General features: G+C 44.6%; 1 protein-coding gene across 4 annotated transcripts; it reads right to left on the bottom strand.

Moving 5' to 3' along the window:
• Positions 1-854: 854 nt before the first annotated feature.
• Slc25a28 (solute carrier family 25 member 28) lies at positions 855-10526 on the bottom strand. Of its 4 annotated transcripts, none has more exons than XM_063245064.1 (4): positions 10180-10526; positions 4121-4349; positions 2797-2871; positions 855-1698 (listed from the first exon to the last, which is right to left on the bottom strand). In XM_063245064.1, the coding sequence occupies exons 1-4, from the start codon at positions 10468-10470 to the stop codon at positions 1181-1183; spliced, it is 1113 nt and encodes a 370-aa protein (XP_063101134.1). In that variant the 5' UTR covers positions 10471-10526; the 3' UTR covers positions 855-1180. The 4 variants fall into 4 exon arrangements, with proteins under 4 accessions (XP_063101134.1, XP_003479615.2, XP_023417247.1 ...); XM_003479567.5 differs by having other exon boundaries at positions 2797-2853; positions 10180-10521; XM_023561479.2 differs by lacking the exon at positions 4121-4349 and having other exon boundaries at positions 2797-2853; positions 10180-10501.
• Positions 10527-11339: the final 813 nt, after the last annotated feature.

Below are 11339 nucleotides of genomic sequence, written 5' to 3'. Positions count from 1 at the left end.
TTATCATTGTGTCCTTGACTCTAGAAATACACTTAGCAGCTTCTGAGTAAGTAACAGATGACCTGATGAGGATGGTCAGAGTTCTAGGGAGTATTACGTCTATGCTGTATACTGAAGAACCTGCTAATAACTGATATCTCTGAGAAGCAGACTGACCTGCACAGCACCAGCATCTCTGAAGGTTTCCAGGCACAGTCTAAGTGGCCAACAGGCAGGAGCTTCTTCAGGGATAGCAGGTTGAAGAATGTGCCTCAGCTCATTTCCTATCTGCAGAAAGAGGGTGAAAAGATCTAGGGTAAAAGGATCTAGCTGGGGTCTCAGTTCTGAAAGTATTGTGAAGCTTCAGGGAACACACAGCCTGAGAGTCCTTGCCTGTGAAATAGAGATACTTACACTGCCTGCTTCACAAATTTCCGAAGACCAAATGAGATCACGTGTGCCAGGCACTTTATAAAACCTTTAAAGCCAAATGAAATGTGTTTATTATACAATCTTCAGAGTTGTAGCTTCACTGAATAATTTTGATTTTGCAACACAGTAGAAAACAAAGTGCCACGTGGAAACTCATGACTCAGGCAGAGTTGAGAATTACAGCAGAAATCATCTATACCACTACTGTCTGAGATGAGAGGCATCAGTAGGACCAAGAGTTAAATTAAGTTAAATTAAGGCATCTCAAAGGCCCAGTGACCCAAGCATCATAGGGCCCTACAGTGTTAAGAAAATCAGCAGAAATAAAAACTACAGGGATCATCAATAAACTCTACTCGGGTCCCCTGACTTACACTTCAAGCCAAAACAGCCGACAGTATTTTATTTCCCCTTTGGTAAGCAAACCCAATGAAACCATCTAATTTAAAGGCTGTTGTTTTGTTTTTTATTAGAAACCAGGGGAATGTACTGCGTATCCCTCTCTAACAGTCTCAAGCAGGTCCCCAGGCTCAGGATGAGAGGTTGTTGGAGGTGCTGTGGTGCGTTTCAGCTGCACCTGCTTCAGGCCCAGAAGGAAAGGTGGTAGCAGCAACAGAGGATGGCAGGAACTGGTGTTAGCCAAACCTGAGAGCCTGGACAGCCCTCTGCCTTTCTTCCAGCTCTATGCAAGGCTGGAGCATTTCAGAGCGAAAATATGGCTGGAGGATAGGGTGTAGCAGTGCCGTCTGAACCCCTGGCTCTGGCTCGGTCACTTGCCTGCCCACCACTCTTCTTGCCGTTTAGTGATTAGGTATTTGAAGAACTCATACACAGACCATGCGATGGCTGTGGAGGGGATCTGGTAAATTACTCTAGCCTGCACCCCTCGGAAGTAGGCAGTCACCCCACCTACTTGATACACCGTCCTGAAGGCACTAGCCATGCCTGTGATGTGTCCTGTAATGTTTGAGTTCAAAGCCAGGGATTCCTGGGTGTTGAGCAGTGTTTTGCAAACGTCCAGTGGGGTTGTGGCAGCAGCAGCTACAGCTCCTGCACAGGCTCCGGAGAGGACATGGGAGCTGGGGTTGTACCGTCTCTGAGGGTTAAAGTGCTCCTGCAGAAATTCATAGGTCATGAAGTGAATGGCTTGGAAGGGAACATTCATAGTTAGCTGGGTGGTGTAGCTGCGGTAAAAGGCTCCGGCCCCTTCATTTTGCCACACTGCCCGGACACAGTCTGTCACCCGGTGGTATGGTGAGTTGTACATCTGCATTCTCTGCTTGATCACTGGAGTTCCGTTAGCGAGGAGGAAGGAAATGGTGACAGCAACAGCCAGTGACCAAGAGTGTCCAGATGCAGGGTCCAGAGTCAGCATGTCAGCCAATGAAATGGAGAGAGAAAAAAGTATGAGTGAGCTGCCAATTAACCTGCTAAGTTCATGTTTCCTTTTTGTGAGGGCTGGGAGAGGCAGAGGGGTTGGTAAAGAGTAAAAAATAACGTGTCCTCCCAGGAAGAGCTCTTTAAAACCAGCCAGTGAACACACAGGATAAACCTGTAAGTTAGTAACTCCAGACGGTCTTCTTCAAATGAATACCTTTTATTATCTTTCACAACCCCGACAAGAAATGACTTAGAGACAGTGAATGTAATAATTAATACGGAGCCCTAACAATCCCAATCCTCAGGGATGAGGAGCACCTAACTCTTAAAAATATGGTAATAGTTATTGTCCCAAAAGAGAAGAATTGCTACCAAAAAGAAGATTCTTAGCCAAAAGGAGTTGAATATCAGTTTCCAAACATCTCCTGCTTTTTCAGGTACATAACGTGGTAAAAGATCTACAGCTTAGCTTTGACCTTTTTAGCCCCCAGTCTCGTCCAGACAGACACAGAACTGGTACATACGGAGCATCATCTGACAGTGAGAATGTTGTTGGAGAATTTCCTTCCAACTAAAGGCCAAAGTCAAAGCAGAAATATAAGGCCTGAGCTCTATAATCTTTCATTCCTATCTCAGCTCTCTTCCTTTTCATAAAGCAAACTTTTAAATGTCAAACTTTTTCATCTCCTTGAAGTAATCTGCTAAACTTTCACAAGAGATAAGGTATACTACAAAGGCAGGCCCAGGAATAGGCCAATGCAACCATCTCTTATTTCCAGGGAAGCCCCCAAAACAAGCAAATCCCAATAAATAAGCTTTCTGTCAAAGGGGGGTCTCTCAAGTAGTGAAAATATGGAGGGAGCGCCCTCTAGTGATACAGCAAACCAACATGGCATGATTTCCCACCCAAAAAGACATACTCTTGTCTTTTTTCTACCAGCCGCATAGCAAAACCCTAGACATGCAGATGCAGCTGACCAGAGGGACAGGTTGAGATGTCACTACCTTCTGCTGGATTCATGGCTGCATCATGAAGTAATGTTGCCACACACCCGGCCGCACCTGCAAATGAGAAAACAACTGCCACATGTAAGGCCATGAGGGGGTGACCAATTCACTAAGAGCCCCCCCCCCAAGTGATGGGGAACGACTGTGCTAAACCACAGTGAGCAAAGAATGCAGCTAACAGTCAGTCCAAAAGAAGAGAACCCAATGCTCCCAAATACCTGTTCCCAAAAAAGGAAAAGACTTGTTCCCACCAATTTAGTAAGGTCATCAATATATACTCCACACCCTCAGCAGGAAGGCCCAGAAGAGGCAAGGAAAACAGCTAGTCCAGATTTTATCAACACAGATGGTTTTAGGAATAAATGCAGCAGATGGGTATGGTGGCACACGCCTGTAATCCCAGCTGAGGCAGGAGGATCACTGCAAGTTTGAGGCTGGCCTCGACTACATAATAAGTTCAAGAACAGCCTAAGCTACATGGCAAGACCCTGTCTCAAAAAAAAAAAAAAAAAAAAAAAACAATGCAGCATATGCTCCACATAGGAAGCAGGTACCTATCACCAAAGGAAGCTGATGTATCAAGTGTGGCCAGTGTAGCGAGCACTTAGGCTTCGTGTGGTCAGATCACCATGGAACCCTGCCTTCAATCCTGTTGCTCCTAAGCTGTCTAACCCTTCTCCAAATTTTAGCATTTGTCCACCCACATCTTCCCTTCAAGTCCTGAACTACTGCAGCCTCACCCTCTCCCCATTCAACTTGATTCTCAGGTAACCTTGAAACCCTGAGCTGCTACCCCTTCTTTTGCTTTCATCCATCTTCCAACCTTCTGCATTCTCCAGTCACCTAGCCCTACCCCTGTTCACGCGTCAAGACTTGGTCAAGTCTCCAGTGACAAACTGCCTCTGGTCAGCTGGGATCCTGAAAAGGTGAGATGAAGAGCTGAGGCTCCACTAGTGTCTTCTTTGGGTGCCTGAGTCACCTCCAATCCTGCCCCAAGGAGCAAGACACCACCCAACTATCAAGAAACAAACAATGGAGGCAGTTCAGCGTCTGCACAGTTGATGTCAGAGAGATGACCAGAGAAAGTCAAGTTGGCAGGTAAGGGAGAATACTGTAACCCTTTGTTGAGGTACCCCAATGAGGGACGGGGTCAAAGCAGCCTGCTGTCTGAGAACATCAGGTTTGGAAGTCCCTCCCTAGAATCTGGCCTACCCCAGCCCAAAGTTGTAGCTCCAAACCATACGGAGACCAGGAAGCACTGACAGCAGCAAAGCCCAAAGAGCTGGGAAAATGGGGGAACCAGCACAGGAAGGCTCAATACCATTGGCAATATGGCTATTGCCCCCTGGGTGGATTACATCACTCAATGTCTTTTTCAACTTTTCGTAGCAGGCAAAATAGAGGGCATGGGCAGGCCCTGCGCCTGTTGCTGTGACGTTCAGCCCCCGCATGGGCCTCCACAGGCCCTCCGTTCTTATAATCCTCCAGAGGGCCTCCAACACATTGCGATAGCGGGCAGCGGGGTCAGGCTGTAGACTCTGCATCCGGGTCTGAAATCACAGCAAGGAGAAGTGCAGTGTCAGTGATGCCAACGTCTCACCTCACCTTAACACCCAGGATTTGGGCATTGGGCAGGCCTTCTAGATGGATCTGTGCCAGTTTGTGGAAGCGATACATGACAGCCAGCTTCACTCCTTCCCAAATCTCTATCTTATTTTCCAAGCTTTGGACTTTTCCTTTTCTAGTCATCTGTGATCCTGACAATGGAATATCATTACTTGCCCTGAGAACATTATTACTAATGATTCATTGCCCCAGCAATAAAGTTCAAGCTTGTGATGCAAAACTTGTTTGTGTGTTTTAATAAATTAAGGTGAGTTTCTCAAATGGGCTCTTAATTCAAGTCCTCACCCTATCACATACTTTATGCTTTAATGCTAAACACCAGCCCTGGCCCTGCTTCCTGACCACACAGTATACTAATTAATAAGATGGTGGCTCATCTTGTGATACCTTCTTAGATTATCTGGCATTGCCAGCTGGGCCTATCAACTAGTCTTGGCAGAAGTAACATTCCTAGTAGATGTCACTCTTGTTGCCTGGGAAAGAAAATTTTCCCTCAAAATATGAAAGTGGAAAGTGTTCTAGCTAGAAACCAACTTAGCCTCTAAAAATTAAAGAGCCTTTCAGATTTTTTAAATTTTTGAAACAGGGTCTCACTAGGCAGTTCTGGCTGGCCTTGAACTCACCATGTAGTCCAGGCTGGCCATGAATTCATGCTGATCCTCCTGCTTTAGCTTTCTGAGTGCTGGGATTACAGGTATGTGCCACCTTGCCCAGCCTCATATTTCTTATCTAAATGGACTGAATTCCAAAATTGACATCAGTAAATAAAATCAATTCCTATGAAACACGACCCTTGGAATCTCAGGAAAATTTGATGATTAGAAAGAACATATAGTAGGTAGAAACTTATATGACATTCCCACAAAGTTTTATTTAAATTTAGGAAATTAACCAAGTTTGAAACACTTTGCCAAATCAGACCTTTTTGCCTTTATGTCTCACCACAAAAGTCTCACCTACCAACTCATTTCACGGTTACAGTAGCACAGATACTAATAATTTGAAATCAATGTCTAATGCCTGGCACACAGAAGACACTTAAAATTTGCTTGTTTAATGAATGGTCATAAAGCTGTGTGTACACTAATTCAGAAAGTAACAACTACAGCCATTGATGAGCAAAGAGGGGGAAAATGGTGCCCAGGTAGTTTAAATGCCTTTGTTCAATCACTAGATTCAGTTTGAATTTAAATTGTGAGCTTTCTGTTGGTCAGTTGGACTCCAAGAATAATGCCTTTGCTCCAATGCATGGGAGAAAAAAAAACTAACCAGATTAACAGGTCCTAGTTAGCCACAAGCAATCCACATTCCTTTAGAGTTTTCTCCTGCCTTCTGCCAACACAAAAATTGCACACTTAAAAGGTTAATTTATTGGATGTCCAATTACAAAGATACAACTTCATTGATCACAACTGACACATTCTTTTCCACTTCTCAAAGAGATCCTATGAGTTGCAATAAAGGATGTGCTGTATTGAATGGGTGTTTTTTTTTTTTTTTTTTCACCAGGGATCAAACTAACAACTGTGCGCTTGCCAGGCAGGTGCTTATGCCACTGAGCTAAATCCCTGGCAAATGGATGTATATTTTAACTGAGCTGGTGGTTTAACAATGTTTCAGTATGTTTGTTTGCAACTGATCTTGTTCAGAGGAAATATACAGCAATGGCTATATGCATGGAGTCAATGGTGCATTTGGCAACCAGTGCTGAAAGTTCTGGCCTTGTAGGCCTGAAACTCTTCATCCTCAAGAGAAAACCAGACTTTGGTTAAGGTACTCTGAACATTTTAGATACCCCTCTAAATTTAGCTCAGCAATATTAACTGAATGAAAATATATACTTAGGCAGAGGACCTGAGCATAGGGTATAACAATATAAAAATGAATATAGATGCCTGAATTTGCTGGCCAATAAAACTACCTTCACAAAAAGATGGAATCTCAGAAGTTTTGAAAAGCCTCCATTATGAAAAATCACTGCCTGGCTTTGAAGAAAGCCAAACAAACTAACAAGTGGCTTGTTAAGACAATCCATATCCAAGTCAGAAAGCCTGAACTGAGTCTCAGCTTTGTCAGGCTTTTTTTTTTTTTTTTTTTTCCTGGTACCAGGAATCAAATTTAGGACCTTGCATTTGCCAGGCAGGTGCTGAGCCACTGAGCTATATCCTCAGTTTTGCTGGGTTGTCTTCAGTATGTCACTAAACCTTTTTGTCATTTACAAGGCCAAATGGCTGGTTTCTCAAGCTGCTGTGGGGATTAAAAGAAATAAGGCATGTAAAACTATCGGCAGTTCAGAAGATGCTATAAACATAAGGCCTTTATTGCATTAAAATACAACTCCAAGAATTTACAAATTATGGCACCATTGCCTGTAGTATAAATCATTTCACAAACAGGCACAGGCAACCAACTGGCTCTTAGCCACTAATAAATCAAGTTTAATTTTGTATTTTTTTAATTTTAAAGCTTCTCTGTGGATATGACTTACATGTTTGGCTATTAATCTAAAAGTTACATATTCAGAGAGGAGCTCTCTTGTGAAATCTTTGCCTTCCTTCGCTCTTGAAATCTCTTTTGGGAGGCTACAGGGAAGGCTTGTGAGTCACACAAACTGGGTTCAAATGACTCTACCACTTAAACTGTGATCTTGGACAAGTTAGCTTACTGCTCTCTAAGCCTCCTTTCTTCATCTATAAAATAATGAAAATGGTGTCTATTTCATAAGGTTGTTTCAAAGAGTAAATGAATAAATATATGCATGGTATTTCAGATAGTGCTTGCCACACAAGAACAACTGTCATTTATTGAATATTTAACTATTATTATCACATGCAAGAAAATCAAATAAGCCAATGTTTCTTCCATTTCCTAACCTTTCACTAGTACATGTGTCTAACCGTTTACATCTGGAATCTGGAAAAGATTTTTCTCCCTGCCTTTTTAACTTATTAGGTAAGTTGATACTTGCTTCACCATTGCAGAACCAAAACCAGCAACTTGGTAGTAGGTGGGTCCTTAGATGATTTTGAGCCTGTTCCTGATAAAGTCTGATACTTGCTCTTGAGGATTAGAGGAGACTAGCATTTGTCTGGGTTCCAAAGTCTCCCTATTTGATGATGGAAATCATGGTCTAGCAAGGCAGTGAGTGTTGATTTCCCATGATCCCTCCCCAGGATATTTTAAGTCAACTTGACCCTGATAAGTGGCTGGGAATACAGAGATCTGCATGCCAAGAGGCAACATCAGATTTCATTTGCAAGCACTGTGGTTGCCCTTTAGGGTCCAAACAAATAAGATACCTGCCTCCAGTTTTAGGGTAAGTTTGGGCTGGTTTTCCTTTCCAATATCCATTTATGGTAAAAGTACTGTTAAAGTGAACTGAGAAGCCCTTTCTAAAGGATAGGATTCCACTTTTGCTTTCCTGGGTAAACAAAAGTATTTAGCATAGACACCAATTCATGCTGGTCTTCCCTTTAATCATTTAAATCCCAGAATTAATGACAAGCAAAAATGATTCTTCTAAGGTAAGACTTATGACCATTTTTCTTTCCCTTCTGTAATGTAGGGCCTTGAGGCACAACCGTAATGTTGTATGACTAATTTTTTAAACAAAAATTCTAAAACTTATATAGATGAGTAAGGTCTGCTCTTCAAAACAGCTACCTTGGAAGGCTAGAAATGACTTATTCCAGTACTGTTGTGGTTATGCAGAACTTTCTGGAATTCTTTTACAAGTGTTCCTTCAATGGGTTTATAGGCATCAAAGTTAAACAAACAATCATCTTGCTTTCCTGTCTCACTTTATCTTTGATCCTAAGTAATATTACCCATTCATTTTGAGTTTTCACTCTGCTGTATTTGATCTTGAGCGGTCTCTGTTTCTGCAAAATCAATCATTTAATTGATTTGTTTGTAAGAGGACAAAGATCTGCCCCTATTAACAATATACACCTAAATATTCTGGAGGCATTTTAACCAGGAATTTATAAAATGCTTATAACAAAAGCATTATGTAAATAACACAGAGTATGGAGATAGCCTCTAACTGCAGTTATAATAAGCAACAGTTTAGATTGATAATCTGTAATAATATTTACTCACATTATTACACTGTATTTTCTAAGCCATTCAATAATTTTCATTGCTTTCCCTGATTTCTTTTTTATTTAATACTCATTCTGAAATATAGCACCCTAGACTCTGTACTCTGCTCATAGTAGAAGCAGAGTGAGGGTTACTCTACAGCTAGATCATATTAACTTTTGGATACGTAGCAGTATCAAATTCACAGTCAGTCAACATAGAGTCTTACATAAATAATGGAATCTTTAGTATTTATATATTTTACATTTCAGTAGTTATTTCTTTCAAACAGGTTTCACTAATTCTTTAAGTTGACATGAACATTTAAAATTCTAATGTCCACCTCAGTCATGTGCATTTAACCATTTTCACTGGCTATGGCCTTTGTTAGTTATCTTGTAATGTGCTAGAGTACTCCTGCCAAATCAGTTTACAATGCTTCATGAACATTCTCTCTACTTCCTCACCCACATTACTAATGAATACAAGAAATGGTACTGGAACCACGGAAAAGCAGAGGAGACCTACTTTGTATTGTTCAAGTTGATACTCTCATTCTTTTGAATATATAGTACTGTCCTAATGTACAAAGAAAACATGCATCAAAGACTATCGCCATTGACTATAATCACTAACACGTAAAGGAAGTACCAGACTCATCATATTTATTTCAGCCATGCCTTGGAGCTTTCTTCCACCTAAATTTAGAACTTATTTTTAGTGGCTGGCATATTTACTAATGTACACAGATTAAAAATTATAAAGGACGACAATCTTTTCCCATCTTCAGCCAGCTTTCTTTAAAAGAATCTGACTTCTGTGTCCATTAATAATCCTGTTTAGCTGTGGATGAAATCAGTTTTACTTTCACACTAATTGTGTCATTGCCTCTTCACTTACATCTACTTTCTAATACGGGCACACTTCCCTTCTAGGCAATGTTTCTCTTTTAGTCTTCAGGTACTCAAAGAAACATACTATCAGTTTCACTGCACTTGTGTCGGGACTGATGCATTCCCCGAACATACACAGTCTTAATCCCTGTTCAGTTTTTGTTCAGGAAACAGGGGAGTTATCACACTCTAGGCAGAGAAATCGAAACCTTTTCCTGAACACGATCTTTCCCGTATGACTTTCAGGCTGGAATTCTGACTTCTGACTGCACAATGATTTTCAAACACTCATGCTTTAAGATTTAATGTGTCCTTTATCTAGCTCAAAAATCCCAGGCTCCGGTTCCTGCCCCTTTTTATGGGAACATACAGCAGAAGCCTGTAAAAGCATCTACCCGAAGACCATCTCAAGCCATCAGATCTAGTCTGGTTCAGGCTACCTGGCTTCACCTTTATCAAGTTAGTACCACTTACCTGTGCTTCGGGATTTCCCCTATCCCACCCTACTCCGGTTTAGTCCCAGATGGGATCCAGGGCTCTGGCTGACAGAGTTTTGATTCTGAGTCCCATTTCAGATCTCTTTGACGGTTAGAAATAGGTCCTGGTTGTTGACTGGGATCAACTCCCAGCTGGGACCTTGCTGGTATGGAGTACTGTATCGGCTGGAATCGTGTAGCTGGCAGGAGCCAGAACCAGTAACCCGGTGGGCTCCGGCTCTACATAGGACACCGAGTTGGGTCAACCCCAGGTTGGGTTCGGAGCCTGGTCCAGGTCTCACCTTGACGCAGTCGATGGGATACATCACGCAATGCTCCAGGATGCCCGCCACAGCGCCTGCCACCATGTGCGTGGTGACAGTGGCTCCAGCCGGCAGCGTCTCGTAGTCCGGGCCGGTGTCTGAATCCTGCCGAACCGGGGGCCTGCAGGCCCCGGCCTCCCCGCCGCCGGCCCCCCGGCCCACGCCCCGCTGCAGCCACCCGTCCAGCAGCGCCGACTCCCCGGGGCTCCGCCCGGGCCCAGCCGCTGGTCCCCCCGCCACACCGCCTGCACCCCGCCCCTCCAACTCCATCCACCCGGGCCAGCCGTGGTGCCCACCGTGCCGCCCCCCAGCCCCGTCGCGTTCGCCTCAGGCGCGGCCCAGAGAGCCCCGAGCCTCTGGCTCCCGCTTGCCCCGCGGACACGCCCTCAGCCAACTATTGGTGCAGAAGCCAACCCGGCACCACCTATTTCCTGACGTAAGGAAGATGTGTCTGTAGGCATTCGTGAAGCTACCTGTCACTCTTCTGCCTTGAGGCGTAGCTGTCGCCTAGAACCACCCCCCCTTCCTCTTTGATCTTGGACGTTTCTTGTTTATTGCCCGCTGATTGGCCAACATGTGAGATTAGTCCGCCTCTGACTTTCCAGGGGCGGGAGAAATTTCAGCCTGATCCTCCATAGGTTCCACACTCCGGCTACTTTGGCTGCGGTCATTGGACCACACCACTTCGCTCTCTGATTGGCTATGCAAGAGAAGCGCCCGGGGAAAGATAGCGATTTTGGCACCCAGACTGGCGCCTGTGAGACTGGGGGCTCCGCCGGTGGGGCGGGTGGGCGCTTTGCGGGGTCTCAAGGTCAAACTGCAGGAGGGCGCCTTTAGGACACGCCCTCGGAGCTCCGTTGCCCGGCCTGGGGAAGCGCTGTTCCCGGGGGATCTCGCGGGGCCGGGGCCCGGGCCGACCCAGCTGGGCACTCCCCTCTCTGCCGGGTGCCCGACCCGGGGAGTGGCTGGGGCACCCGGACTGGCTGCGAGCCTGCTTCACCACCAGGCTGACCGCCACGATCTACTGGACCCCAGTCGGGTCTGGAGTTTGGGGCAGACCCCAGGCGACTCCGTGTGCCCCGGCCTCAACTCCCTCGCGGGGCCTTGCACCCGAAGTCGCTCCTTAAGTCTCGCGTGGT

This window comes from Cavia porcellus, unplaced genomic scaffold, assembly GCF_034190915.1.
Source record: "Cavia porcellus strain 051 isolate PalLab524CR breed Dunkin Hartley unplaced genomic scaffold, mCavPor4.1 scaffold_2, whole genome shotgun sequence".
In the NCBI taxonomy this organism is placed as follows: domain Eukaryota; kingdom Metazoa; phylum Chordata; class Mammalia; order Rodentia; family Caviidae; genus Cavia; species Cavia porcellus.
Note: the sequence above shows the minus strand (reverse complement) of the source record. Positions and strands in the feature narration are given on the sequence as shown.